The following is a 14218-nucleotide window of genomic DNA, read 5'->3' as shown; positions in this document are numbered from 1 at the left end:
GCTGATAGTGAACAGGAATTGCAGCCTCTTTGCTCCTGAAAGGAGCTGAGAGGAATCAGTGGCTTGTACTAAATCCCTTGTGTAGGATAAGACAGTGGTGGTGGCTGACTTCGGTCTGTCTCGGCTGATTGTGGAGGAAAGAAAAAAGCCCACTTTGGAGAAGCCATCTGCCAAGAAACGAACCCTACGCAAGAGTGACAGGAAGAAGCGCTACACGGTGGTTGGCAACCCATACTGGATGGCCCCAGAGATGCTAAATGGTAAGATACTGATACCAGGGTGCAGGTGAGGAGACAGCCTGTGGCGAGGTATAGGGATGATAGGATTACTGAAAGCTTCTGGGCCCTAGTAACAATCAAACCTATTAGAGCCTATCGTTTTAGACCTACTAATATGCAAGCTTATTTATACACACAGGTACCCTATCTGCACTTCTTTTGCAGTACTTGACCTGCTAAGCCTTTGTACCAGCCGAGGTAATGTTTCTGGCTTGACAGCAGGATTCTTCAGGAGGGCAACAGACCTAAACTTGCTATGATCCAGATAACAGGAAAGACAAAAGAGGCCTGAAATAAGACTGAACCTGAGATCAATTTCTGTTATAGCCTCATGCTTTGGAACTGCCCCTTGAGACAGGGAATCATTAAACTCTAGGATGAGGCTTACGTGTGCTGTTGCATAGATCCAGGGAGAAGCCATCTGCTGCCAGGTTAGCTGAAGCCTCAGGATTGGGGTGGGAGTTGTCCAAGTGCAGGGAAATCTGTTTTTTTGGCATGCAGCCCTTGGTTGCATTAAAGATGAACTATGTCCCTTAGGGGAAAAACTGCCCCTGCAGGAGTTGAGGTAAGGGTGAAATACAATGGATGCAATTTCCTCCTAACGAGCAGGTCTGTCTGACCAGGTCGGGCAGTTTGCCTGGCTACGATATCAGTATTGTCCAACATAGTCCACCAGGGAAGGGAGGACTGGGCTCTTCTCCCCCAGCTCAACTTTTCTCCATATTGCTTTCTTGTGTGCTGTTCTGTTTTCTTTCTCTCAAGGCCTACAGGCCCTGATGGAGTCTGAGGCTGCTTCTTGGAGCCTGTTTCAGACCTGGCATTTGTCAAGAGAACAGCAAGAGTGTAGTCTGACATCACCTCTGAAAGCAAGGCTGTTTACCAGATATTGGCTTGGGAGGGGCGTGTCTAAGCAGAGAATGGCATGCTGGAGCCAGTCTGCTTTCCCAGATTCAAAGCACTGCTAGCGTGTAATTTATTATCTCTGCAGTCACTGCAGCAGGGACTGGGCACTCGCTCACTGCTGGGGAAGCTGAACACTGACAGTGCACTGTAGAGATGCACTAGAACAGCAATCAATGGGAATGGGCAGAAGCTTTCCAGTTATCCTTAGCATTTGCTCAGACCTCTGATATACCAGGCTTCCATGTGTTGTCCTGTAATTCCCCAGCAGAAGAAAGAAGCGGGGTTAATATGTGATGGCAGTGTACAGGAAGATGCAGTTGGTATACATATCTTGGGGCAACTGACCCTGCTCAGATTTAAGCCTTGCTTTGTCTCCTGTTTTAGGGCCCTCCAAGGAATAGGCTTAGTTAAGCTTTGGACTGGCAGCTCCTGGAATAGCTGGATGGGGAACTGCCTCTCACAGAGCTGAATGTCTTGTGTTTCCTGCAGGACAGAGCTACGATGAGACGGTGGACATCTTTTCATTTGGGATTGTTCTCTGTGAGGTAAGACCAGGATGTTACATGGCATCTATAATGGACTTCTTCCCCGTTGCCACCTCCTTGCACATACTACATCACCCAGTTCTCTGTGTCTGAGTGTGCAGTCTGTGACCTAACAGCATGGCGAATTAGGCTGGGAGTACAAGCTTACCCTGCCCTCTGCTCCCTCAAGGAAGATAACTGTCTTGTAACTTTTTGGTCCCAGAGAGAGTTTCTTCCTGGACTGAAAGAAATGCAGATGTTCCTCCTGGACTGAGAGAAGCTGAAAAAAGTCCAACAAGTTCTGACTGAGCCCTGGTATCCATTTGAAAGCAGACATATTCCCTAAAACTGTGATACTTTTTTATTTTTCTTTTTCTACTGCCTCATTAAAAGAACAATCACCTTTATAATCTCAGCAAATTCAGGGCCTCCACTGGGGATGGCATTTCACTTCAAAGAAGGGGAAACTGAAACCTCTTTGCAGGTCAATTAATGAAGCTTGCACCCTGAAGTCTGTTAGCTTAGTTTATTTCTGAGCCAATGCACAGTCTTACTCTTTTATCAGGCTTTTCTGTCTGCAGAGCAAAAAGCACCACTCAAAAGTTGCAAGGTATTTCCAGTTTAAAAGGTGTGTAAGACTGGAAATACAGATGAAAGGCGGGGTGTTATGTGTATGGGTAACACAGCAGTTACAGGAACACCAGGGGAGACCAGCACAGTTTCATCTTCAGTGTTTGGATGAAGGGGACAAAGAAAATATCTGTGCATAAATCTTTGTGGTCTCATCTGGAGCTCTGTTTACACTTGGCCCTCGTCTCAGAAAATGTTGTGGTTGTGAGTGATAGATTTAGGAACTTGAAAAATCTGTATGTGGGATTAAAACAATTGTTTCAACTTATAGAAAAAAGACAAATAAAGGGGTAGTAGCATACGAACATTTGTCACCAAAATAAAGATGCTAAAAAAAGAAGTTACACACTCAAACAGATAAGGAAATAACCCTGGCAAAATACATAATGGGCGTTCCACTGTCTAGTTACAGGATGTGGTTGTCCTGCTGAGTTATTGGCATAGAAAAGCCTGGGTGGTTATAAATAACACCCTTCTTGTGATACGCAATGAGGCTTTAAACTTAATACTCTTCCCCATGTGAGAGTTTGTATTGACACTGAACTTGTCTGAGTCCAGATCACCCCACAGCCCCCGCTGTGGGTTCCTTCCCTCTTACTACACTTGTGCTGGAGGTGGTGAGTGCACCTCAGCAGGGTAGGTGGTGAGCACTGGGATGTCTGAGTGCTGGGGCAGTGCTTCTCTCTGTTCCACCCAGCCCTTTCCTCTACCGGCTCTCGCCTGCAACCTCCTGGGCATTGGTTATGGCTGTTGCTCTCTCCGCCCCTACCTTCTGGCTGTGGGTGGGGTTGAATCTGCCAGTAACAAAGCAACTCAGAATTTGTGGTGCTGTTGACTTCACAGCATGGTTTTGGACAGGCTCCATAGAGAGAGGAGCTTTGCTGGTGGTGTGAGAGGGTAGAGATGGGATGGTGATGCAGGTCGTGTTGATTACCTGCGATCAGGAGGGGCTGCATCATCCCCAGCAGCGAGACACTGTCGAGCTCTCTGGCAGGTGCACATCATCCTGTATCTCCTAGCAGAGACCCTGGGGAGAAAGAGAAGGCGTCTGGGCCTTCCTTCACAACTGTGGCCACATCACCAGGTCTTGAAAAAGTTTCATGTGAAGTTTGTCTGTATGCAGTGCCTTGCTCATTCCCTTGTGCAACTAGCCCCATTAGAAAAGAGGAACAGTGTTTCTGCTCTTTCCCTTTCACCGTAATACTTTGAAGGAGCCCCTGCCTGATGCCGAAGTTCCCTGTTTATTAACACTCTGGAAGTGTTGCTGTACTTAAGCGCTGCTCTCATTTTTCCCTAGATCATAGGCCAGGTGTATGCTGACCCGGACTGTCTCCCACGCACACTGGATTTTGGCCTTAATGTCAAGCTGTTCTGGGAGAAGTTTGTTCCTGCTGACTGCCCTCCAGCCTTTTTCCCTCTGGCTGCTATTTGCTGCAGACTGGAACCAGAGAGCAGGTAGGTTTGGGGTCTGGAGGACTCCTCTTTGTAAGCCTGGAGGATGTGTCTGTATCCCCTTAGTGGAAGGATTCCTTTGCACAGAGGGTGGACGAGGGCTGTACTCCAGCCTTCTGTAGGAATGCTCAAAGGCTTCCACATGAGGAGAGACTAAAGACTCCTCAGCTTGGGTAAGAGACTGCTGTACATGGTGGAGGTCTCTGAAACAATTTCTGAGACAGAGAGGGTAAGGGAGGAGCAATTGTTCAGGGTTTCTCACGTACAAAAAGTAGGGGCAGACCTTGGTAGCAGCTCTGAAAGGTGAATGCTTCATTTGTGAAACTTGTAGCTTCAGAACAGTGTTGATTCCACATGGATTCCAAAAAAGCCAGACCTCCCTGGTCATTGGCTTTAAAAACGGGTAGCCCAGGCAGATGGGATCTTTGCAATCTCGGAAGCTGAATGGGGAGGGATCATGTCCCTGCTCACACCCCTGTGCATGGGACAGTGACCTGGATGGATGACTGGCTTAGCCTTTCCAGATGATGTTCTGCTTCCTCTTTCCCACTCACGTTTCCTCACTGCTGCTTCTAGGCCCCCTTTTTCCAAGCTGGAAGATTCCTTTGAGGCTCTCTCTCTCTACCTGGGAGAACTTGCTATCCCCCTTCCATCTGAGCTGGAGGAGCTGGACCACAACGTGGGTGTGCAGTATGGACTGAACCGTGACAAGCTACCTGAAAACACAACCTAGTCAGCTCATCCTGCTGCCTGCACCACTTCCATTGGAGTCGAGATGAGTGACAGGGAGGGAGATGCACTTCAGCCACTTCCAGGGCATTAATGGGGCACCACGCTGTGCGTTTGCTGCATTGCCTCTCTCTCCCCACCCAACACCCCTCCTCTTGGACATCCTGATTCACTGTGGATTTCTGGCATGTTTCAGAAGCAAAAAGGGCCATTTCCTGCCAACTGCACCTAGGAAAGCTGCTCAACACTATTTTTCTGGCTTGAGAAATGTTTCTCTGGCCTTTTCAGGCTTCTTTACTGTGGTGCCTTAGAACTTGGCTGCAAGCTGTGAAGTCACCCTGGCCTGTCTGCCAGGGAGGGAATTGCTATAGGAGACTCCTGGGCAAGGACCAGCACTTCTGGAACTGCTTCTCCCACTGACTACCCTGCTCAGAAAGCTGGGGAAATTGGATATCCAGTAAAAGGCCCCACCAGGACAGCGTGCGTGTGTATGTTTGTGCATGTGTTTTCCAGAACAACCCACTGAGATTTTGGCCTCCAGTGTGCATCAGGGGAGGGAGTGAAAAGCCCCAGGAACTGGGCAGCTCTCCTGAAATACCTTGTCTGTGGGGAAGAGTGTATGAATTCTTGTTTTGGTTTTGTGGGTTTTTTGACTCCTCCGTCTCTGAATACCTCCAAAAGCCTGCCTAGAAACACTAAGACTGAGCTCTGCTTGCCCTTCCTGATGGTGAACAAGGCAGGCAGCAAATGAGCCACGTGAGCATCTTCAGACCCTGAGCCTGCACAGTGAGTTTGCCTGCCCAAGAACCTTAACCTTGGTGAAAGTATTTGAATCTGAATGTGTAGAACTACACTAGGCACTGGCTGTGGACATCCCTGGAGTGCTGAAGCTGCTTGAGCCCTTGGTCTGTGGACATGAGGTGGCAGAAAGTGCTCTTCAGAAAGCTGAAGGTCTGAAGCGACTCAGACTTTGTGCATGGACAATGGCAAAGGGGGACATGCCCAAGGTTACTTAAAGGATTGACTTGTCATGAACAGAAACGTGCTGGAGAATGTCCCATCCTCCCAGGAGTGGCAGCTGGAGAACTAATAATTCAGTTGCCATTACCTCATCCTTTCCTGCAGGCTGTGCAAGTTGTTCCCTTTGAAGGTCCTTCTTGCAGCTGCTGCTGCAGCACCTGAGCTGATTCTCCAAGCAGAAACTTTCCTCAGGGTCATTCCCTGCTTTTGGGGAGAAAAAAGGGCTTGGAGTCATTGGGAGGTGGGTGGGGGTGTATTTTCTTCCAGCACTTCTCTCCTTCCTCCTTCAGTGGGAGCAGGAAGAAAGCTACTGCCGTAGTAGCTCATGTGGTTGGTAGAATGGAACAAAAAGCTGGCTCAAGTCCTGCTCTTAAGTTTCGCAAACATCTTGGTTAAACTGGATTTTTTAGTGTGCTCCTTTCTCCCCTCCTCCCTGCGGTATTGAATGGTGGGGAATGGGTGTTAGTCTTTGCTGTTACTTTGATTTCCTCCCCCTACCCATGAGTTTGAACTATTATGTAAAATAACATGGGACCAGCCATCACCTCACAAAAGGTGTGTGTGGGGCGGGGTGTTTTTAGTCTGTGTAGTGGTGTTTTAGAAACACTGGGGGCTCCCTGTGCCGTGAGTCAGTGGAGGAGCCTCTCTAAACTGGGTCCAGTGGATTCAGGATTGTTAATAGGATTTGCCCTTTCTTTCCCTCTCCCAGGCTGGTTTGTGAGGGGACCCCTGAAGGGGGGAGTCCTGGGTGATGTGTGGGTGGGGTTTATGAACTGTGATTTGCACAGCTCCATGTTCTAACTAAATTAAAATGCAGTAAATGTATGCTATGAAAACAAGACTTTGTTGTCTCGGTGCTACATAAAGCAGGAAGCTGTAACTTTCTTTGGTTTCTACTGGTGTGACAAAATGGTAACATCAAAACTGCACAGATCAGGTATCATCTAGAACTCCCTTTCTTGAGCCGAAGGGCTCTGCCACATTTACAGAACTACAGAAACACAGTGCGAGTGCTCTATAGTACTATTTACCTGGAGTGATGGAAATGGAAGAAGTTGTCAAGGTTGGTTGGTTGCTGGGGTTTTTTAAGGGTGGACAGGAGTCAGCAGAACATGGAGCCTCTCTCCATTTTCCTTTTCTGATCCAGGGATAAAAATACAGCCTGTTCTTAGAAACCTCTTATTCTGAAATACGTAGTTCAAGGGGCATTTGTTAAGGCAACGACTGAACAAAAATGCTAGCTATGTCAGTGCCCCCTGTAACCTGCTGTGCTCTGTCTCCATCATGCTTTCCGATGGAAGGCCCCAAGGGATGGAGCTGCTGCTGAGCAGCCCCAAAGCAGAACTGACCTGTGTCAGTGCAGGAAGGGGCTGTAACTGAGAGCATCTTCTCACGGGCCAGCCTGCTTAGTCAGCGCAGCTCACGCACCCGCAACTGCTTTTCAGGAACAGTGTCCCCGTCTAAGACTAGCTGCTGGCAGCAAGGAGGTAAGCTCCATGGCCCTTGTAGGTGCTGGTGAATGGAGGCACTGCTAGTAGGGATTTACCTTTTGGGCCTGGCAAACTGAAGTGGCATCTTCCCTTCTCCTCAATTCGAAGTCTGCAACAGGCAAAAGGATGCTGCTCTGGCAGGAGGAATGTACAGATGAGCCACAGTCCACACAGGTCTACAGAGCATTTTTCTTTTAAGCTTTAATACAAGGTAGCACAATCTGCACCTTCTCATAATGAGGTATTTAAAACATTTTACAAAGAAATGGTATTCAAAGGCATTTAAAAATAAAATGTTTCCCTTTTCTGAATCAAACGTTAACACTAAAACCCCTGCTGCCAAGTGCTGCTCCCTGTTAGGCCCACAGCTATAAAGCAGATGGCTAGAAAACTTACTTGAATGGCTTGAATCCCCTGAGGTGGGGATGGATGTTTCCCTGAACTGGCCTTGCCTTCGTGCTGTTTGGGAGACACTGCAGCAACCATCCCTTCCAAAGCCCCTGAAATGCTAATAAAAGTTGTTACAAAACCTCTCTAATAGGGCCAGGCTCTGTAAGCAAGTAGTCTTGCTGCACAAGCTGAGTGTGTGTGAAGGAGGCTGGGCCAGAAGCCATGCTGTAACTTTGGGATCTTGAAAGACCAGCTGCCCTGTCCTGCCCTTAGAGCAAGAGCTGCTATATCATGGTCAGGGTGACCTCCACAGCTGGCTTGGCCACTCTGTCCAGAGCTGGCTCTGTAGAAAGCCAAGGGAATTCGGAAGAGGATGTTATCTATCCTCTCCACAACTATCTACTGCTGGCCTTTGGTCTCCTGATCTGTGTAATTAAGTGAGCAGGAGGCACAGACCACCTGGACACCTACAACTGTGGCTGTGCGTGTAGCACCACAGAGGAATGGAGATGTGGCCACAGCCCTGGAAGACCTGGATTTGTCAAGAGCTTGAGAAGAGCTTTTCCAAATTGACACTGGGGCTAAACATACCGCTCCTGGCCAAAGCCATCCCTCAAATAAACTCTTCCTTGGAAAAAAACTTGATCCAGGATTCTGGACAGTGTCTCCAGCTCTCAGCCACTAAAGCAAAAAGGCAGGAACTATAATCAGAGTGTAATTATCTAGCTAAGTCTGACGTGAAGCTCCCCTCAGTCCCTGCAGTACTGCTCCCTCCTGGGGTTCCAGGCTGAAACTTAAGTAACAGTGCACACCATTAAATAGGAAAGGAACAGAAAAAGAGGAAGCCAAAACCACACTCTGGGCTATGGGACCTGTGGCCAGTTATGAGCCTGGCCCATCATCCCCCCCAGCTCCTTGGCACGCCATGGAGATAGGTGGGAGGAAGCGGCAGGGTCCACCACACCAGTCCCCAGCTGGTCATGCACTGAATGGTGCCCCTCAAACAGATCGTGATGAATAGCCCATTGTTCTGTCCCTCTGCATCACCTTCATCTGGCTTTCATCAAAAAGAAAACAAAATAGAAATGAACACACACAACCCCCGCACTCACAGTGGGAAGCTGGAGGCTTTGCTCAGCCTGTATCGCTCCTGCCTGAGCTGCTCAGGCACCAGGAGTACCCGCCTGCCCCATGAGCGGGCCACTGCCGTCATGCGTGTCCTCCACAGGTGTCTGGTTGGTGTGCACCACGATTGTGTTCTCATCTACAAGCTCGCAGGCAGGATTGGTGAACGCTGAGAGTGGCAGTGTGATGCGCTGCATTTCACGCTCATAAACTTTCTGCTCATGCTTTTCCTTCAGGTCTTTCCCCCTAGATGAAAAAAAAAAACCAAACAAAACACGTACGTGCATGGAGTGAGTGCCACTGCTTGGAGGCAGAGTCTCTCTCAGTAAAGGTGATATAGTAGAAAAGAAGGGACTCTGCTCTTGAAGAAACAGATGTTTCAGCTACATACAAAGGGCCAAAAACGTTCCCTACTGTAAGCAGAGGACCCCATCTGAGCACCTTTTAAAAACTAGCAGCCAAGTGAAGTCTGTCCCTCCCTCATAAACTGGCTTATTCACTGACATTGCTATTGCTAAATGATGACTCCAAAGCCCAGCTTCTCCTTCAAACCATGGAGCGGACAAAAGTTTCCTTATACATTATGGTCCCACAGCACTGCCTGGTGCAGACCCAGGGAAGCAGTGAGATGGCACAGAGCCCACTGCTGTGGGAAAGAGCTTCCGTAACCTGTTTCATCTGATAGAAACAAATACCGGAGGTGGTGACAGATTCTGCCTTTTGTTGCAGCAAACCAACCTGTGTAGCAAATTAAGCTGTTCCTGAAAGTATTAAAGCTTACTGCAGAGCTGGCCCTGCCTTCTGCTGCTGCAGCTAACAGCTTAATACTACGACCAGCTCCTCAAACCTACCTTAGTCTTCAGCCTGTTGCTAAGGGAGGCAACACCTCTGTAATTCGTACTGAGGAAGAACTGCCTTGCTTTAAAAATGGATGGCATTAATAGCACGTTGTCTCCAGAAAAGCTATGTATACCAAAAGCTACTAGACCCGTTAAAGGTTTCTCACCACACCTACCCAAACCTGCCAGCTTGCACATGCAATTTTGAGAGCAAGGCAAGAAGAGAGAGACAGTAAACCTGCACTGCAGCCCTGCCGTGAGCTTTCTGGGATTGAAGCAGCAGAGCTGCATTTGGACAAATTGGTCTATTGCTTCTTCCACTGAAGATAGGAGTGAGGTGGGACAGGCACCACTCACGCCTCCTGGGGCTCGTGATCCCAACCAGGCAGAGCTGCTGGGGTTTCCTGTCAGCACATAAGCATTTTGGCTGCTTTTCAAAGCTGCCTACGAGCGTGCAGCAGTGGCTGCCGTTCCTGCCAGCACACGAGACGGCATTCTCTGAAGTGACACCTCAAATCAGATTCCTCGACAAGCACCGCTCTGTGTTTTGCCCCTTATGTAACACTCCTCCCTCTGTTTTTTTTCTGTTGGCATTTATTATAAACACTTACATAAGGACATGTCCCAGCTTGGGAAAGGGCTCCTTCTGCTTGGTTGTGTCAGACTGCTGTCAAACAGCCAAAATACAGAACAAACCCTCCCAGAGAAGGGAGCCTGGGCCTTCATTTGCTGCAGCGACATTCACTGCTATTTGTTAATCCTGCCCTGTCTCTTACAGCTAAGCTGCTTGCTATTACCACTAACTTCAAACGCTGCTGAGCTAGAAACATTTCTGTCCACCACAGTGAAGTGGCTGAACAAAGCATAACTTAAAGGTGAATCAAAACTGACCTTAAAGTGTACAGAAGCTTTGGTAAAATGAACTTTGACAAAAAAAAGCGCTACTTTGTATTCAGCTTCATAGGATGCAATGCACGAGTGGCAAAGAATTTGCCAATTGTTTGTCTTCTAAAGCTAGCTAGATGAGAGAAACCAGGCGAACAGGTGGCCTCCTAGAAGGACTGTTCTTTTTCTGATCACAAAAGACACTTCTGTGAGGGCTCCTGGGATCTGCTCTCTCCAGATCTTATGTAAAATTCAGCTCCCCAGATGCATCTGAGAAAGCCACATCAAGACACGCATGCACACACACACACACAAAAACAATAAATAAAGAGGGCAGTTTGAAACTTTAAATGGGACAGAATACCACATTGATGGGTGAAATGGAGAAGAATGAGATTAACTCTGAACTAGTTCTTTCCTCAGTGTGACAAGCACGATGTGCTATATCAAAACATATGCTTCTATCTGCCTTTTCTTTGGGAGATGGTTGGGTCTGCAGGTACTCAGACATTCCTGCTCTATATACGTTACTTCATGCCTACACCAGCTTTTGGACAAAGAATAGCCACTGACCTCTTATAGATGTATCCCAGGACAATGCCAGCTCCGATGGCAATGATTATCACCATCATGATCAGCCCCAGCACATACCCTGCGAAGAGAGAAAGGAAAGAGACAAAATTAGAGGCAGTAGACCCAGCTACAGCATTGCTTCCAGAGCCTCAAAACAAATCCATCCTGCCAGAATTACAGGAATGGATCCATCACATGATCCTGGGTTTGTACCTAGTGTCCCTAAGTCCTTCTTTTCTTTGGAGTTCATCTGCACTCTCTGACTGATCCCAACAACGGGCTGCACAGCAGCTGCCTCGCTTCGGGAGGGCAAGGTGTCAGCCAGTTCAAACCCCGGGTCGACCTCCTGAGAAGTACCAACTTCTGCTGGAGGGACTGGGGCTGTGGCAGCTGTAGCATCTGTTGAGAGGAAAAAGAGACATAAAAAATACCAAGCATTGATGAGTACCTCAAAACAACACGTGCCTTGTGAGTGGGACAGATCTAGACTGGTATCACTGAACCGCCTTCAAAGTACACTGACAGACACTTGTTCCCTCTTAAGTTGTTGCCAGAAATCCTACCAAGGCAGACAAGAAATGTACTCCTCCCCCCACTCTCCTTTGACACGAACCTATTTAACTAAGAGCGCAAGGCACCGCCACAGATGAGACAGAAATAAGACAGCAAAACAAAACCCCGGTTCAGGGCATGAGTCCAGGGGATGCACAATGACTTCATTTAGCGTATAGATCGATACACAGGCTGCAGCTTCAATCATGCTGAACAGACATGGAACAAGATTATGAGAAGAATGTCCATCCCAAATCTCCCAGGAGCCTATTTATCTCTCTTCTGCCTCAATCTTCCTGACACAGGTAGGTCTGATGGAAGGAGACTCCAGCTGGTGTGAAAACAACCTGGGGACATTCTTCTTACCCAGCCCCTCTTTGCAGCCATGTAGCAAACTCCTTTAGCATGATGGACAGGCCAAGTCTGAGCAACACTTCAGGCAGCACAGCCACTGAGTAGTGCAAGTTCCCCCTCAGCCAGAGCCCAAACAAAGGTACATAAGGATGGACGCTCATAGCACAGACTCCTTCCCAGCCCTGTGGATTTTTTAATCAACAGCATTGCAAGATTTCCAAGGTAGCTCCTTCTTTCATGACACAGTTAAAATGGCAGCTGTAGCACAGTAAAAGCTACGACAGTGGAAAGTAGGTATCTATGACCTGTCCTAAACAAAAAAACCCTACTTTTTGCAAATGCTATGCACAGTATGCATCCACACCTGAAAACTCTCTCCACCTGGATCTCACCCCACAGCTGGCAATAACTCCGTGTGGATTGCCTATCTATCTGCAGCCATTTTGAGCCATCAGTGCAATGTGAAATGGAAGTAGAGAAGGGGAGTTAGAGACAGTAAATCAGGGTCTCCTGCACCGCACAGTGACTTTACGTAGCGTCAGCCAGAGAAGCTGAACCAAGGGGAGCTGCAGGACACGACTACAATAAAAAGGTGCCCGCTCTGAGACACAAAAATAGCCAAACCCCTTAAATGTGCAAATGGCATATTGGCTGAAAGGTCTGGTAACTCTCCTGATCCCAAAGGTGCAGGACTGTTTTGAGTAAGGGTCTTGGCAGCAGAACATTTGTTTTGCTTCATCTTTAGGGAAAAGCAGGCAAAAAACGAACAAAGCAAAGGGGGGGGTGTATGTGTGGGGGAACATGTTTACATGCGAGGATAGCAATCCCAAGGGGCAGTGGAGTACGTAAATCTTGAAGGGCTCAGAAATAAATAAACAGTTCAAAAAAAACAAGTGGTTACTTTGGCCTCAGTCAGTACTGACATCTCCTCTCCTTGAAACAGGCTTCAGCTACGGTTCTTCTCTTGGCAAACTGTTTCCCACCCTGACTATCCAGGAGTAATCCAGTGTTTGGGGTTTTCCGTTTCTTACTGTCCTCCCGTCAATCCCCATTTTCTCCAAGTTCTTTCCCCTCACCTGTACCCGAATTCACCCTGGCACTCGTTTAGCAGCAGGACACTTGTTTAGACAGCAGTAACATGCCCCACAGTAACGGTCTACCAACATCTCTGCAGTTCCTAGTTGCCCAGACCTCAGCCTTTTTGCAGCACAGCTGAAGAGCCCTACAGTGACTAGTGAAAAGGGAGTGGGGGGCAAGGCTTTGCACGGGCCTTTGCTGGCACTAATGGAAAAGCTCTAGGGGCGGAGCAAGGCACAGCTGGGAGACAGATGTGCGCACACACAGGCGAGGGCTGGAGGGCAGCCCCGGGTACACTCCGTTCCCGGGGGAGGGCAGCGGGTGCTGCCATAGCCGGGGGTTGTTTGTGCGCAGGGGACACCCCACCCTGGGTGACAAACCCAGCCCCCAGCGGCAGGAGGCAGGCCGGGGAGGGCAATGCCCCGGGGAGGGCAGGAGGAGAAGGCGCGGGGGGGGGGCGGCTGGGGCCGCTCCTACCTGAGCACCGAGCGATGTCGCAGGGGCTCCGCTCGGGGACCCCGGCTGCGCCTCGGATGTAGCACCAGGGCGCGGCGTCGCCGTCCGGGTTTCTGCAGCTGTTGTGGTCCTCGGCGATTGCTGGAGGGCAGCGGGCCGTCAGCGCGGGGACCGCCGTTCCCAGCACCCCGCTTCCCCCCGACAACCCCCACCGCCGGCTCCCCGGGCTCCCGCCCCGACCCCCGGACCCACCTGCCGGGAACGCGGCGCCGGGGCCGCTCCGCACCGCCAGCCAGTTGAGGCACGGGGCGCCTCCGGAGGCCACTCGCCGGCTTCCCCGGTAGGACGCGCCGTTGCCGCGGAGGCACTCTGCGGAGAGACGAGGCCAAGCCATGCGGGCGTGCCGGGCAGCCCGGGCCGCTCCCCAGCACCCCCCCCCCCCCCCCCCACGGCGAGACCGGCCTTTGTCCCCCACAACAAAGCCGAGCCGAGCCGGGCCGGGCCGGGCCCCCCCGAGGCGGGGGGAGGCGAGCGGGCCGGCACTCACCCTCGGCGCCCCGGGCGGCCGCCAGCAGCAGCGAGCCCAGCAGCACGGCGCCCAACGCCGCCGACCGCCGCGGGCCCCCGCGCAGCATCCTCGGCGCCGAGGGCGAGGAGCCGCCGCCAGCCCGGCCGCGCAGCTCGGCTCCCCTCCGTTCGGCGCCGCGGCGAGACCTGCCCCGGCTCTCCCCTCCCCGGTAAACAACCGCCGGGCTGCGCTTCCTCCCCCCCCACACTCCCGCCCCGCAGCCGCCGCCGGGTCCTAACGCTGCCGCTGCCGCCGCCCGCCCCCGGGCGGCTCCCGGCCCCGCCGGGGAGCCACGGGAGGGGAAGGGTCGGCCGGGAACCCGCCGCTGCTCTGCCGCGTCCGCAGAGGGTCCCCCGCCCCGGAGTCCCGGGAC

The 14218-nt window shown here is 50.6% G+C and overlaps 2 protein-coding genes across 5 annotated transcripts in view; one reads left to right on the top strand and one right to left on the bottom strand.

Moving 5' to 3' along the window:
* LIMK2 (LIM domain kinase 2) overlaps positions 1–6420 on the top strand; it is a 32701-nt gene extending 26281 nt beyond the window's left edge. For all 4 annotated transcript variants that reach the window (XM_030025894.2, XM_030025896.2, XM_030025895.2 and 1 more), the window contains 4 exons: positions 86–260; positions 1671–1726; positions 3633–3790; positions 4364–6420. In XM_030025894.2, the coding sequence (XP_029881754.1) occupies positions 86–260; positions 1671–1726; positions 3633–3790; positions 4364–4520 (546 nt within the window). In that variant the 3' untranslated portion in view covers positions 4521–6420. The remainder of the gene's footprint in view (positions 1–85; positions 261–1670; positions 1727–3632; positions 3791–4363) is intronic.
* Positions 6421–7203: 783 nt separating this feature from the next.
* PIK3IP1 (phosphoinositide-3-kinase interacting protein 1) lies at positions 7204–14045 on the bottom strand. The gene is made up of 6 exons (XM_030025898.2): positions 13825–14045; positions 13530–13646; positions 13299–13418; positions 11052–11237; positions 10839–10917; positions 7204–8787 (listed from the first exon to the last, which is right to left on the bottom strand). The coding sequence occupies exons 1-6, from the start codon at positions 13910–13912 to the stop codon at positions 8580–8582; spliced, it is 798 nt and encodes a 265-aa protein (XP_029881758.1). The 5' UTR covers positions 13913–14045; the 3' UTR covers positions 7204–8579.
* Between the last annotated feature and the right edge of the window lie 173 nt (positions 14046–14218).

The sequence above is a fragment of the Aquila chrysaetos genome, chromosome 9, assembly GCF_900496995.4.
Source record: "Aquila chrysaetos chrysaetos chromosome 9, bAquChr1.4, whole genome shotgun sequence".
NCBI classification, from domain to species: domain Eukaryota; kingdom Metazoa; phylum Chordata; class Aves; order Accipitriformes; family Accipitridae; genus Aquila; species Aquila chrysaetos.
Note: the sequence above shows the minus strand (reverse complement) of the source record. Positions and strands in the feature narration are given on the sequence as shown.

Excerpts from the sequence above, each read along its gene's own strand:
- PIK3IP1 (XM_030025898.2), bottom strand. The coding sequence starts at position 13,912 with ATGCTGCGCGGGGGCCCGCGGCGGTCGGCGGCGTTGGGCGCCGTGCTG. Across the intron at positions 10,918-11,051 it reads GAAGGACTTAGGGACACTAG|GGTATGTGCTGGGGCTGATC; the intron begins GTACAAACCCAG and ends CTCTCTTCGCAG. Across the intron at positions 8,788-10,838 it reads CTGGGATACATCTATAAGAG|GGGGAAAGACCTGAAGGAAA; the intron begins GTCAGTGGCTAT and ends TTTTTCATCTAG.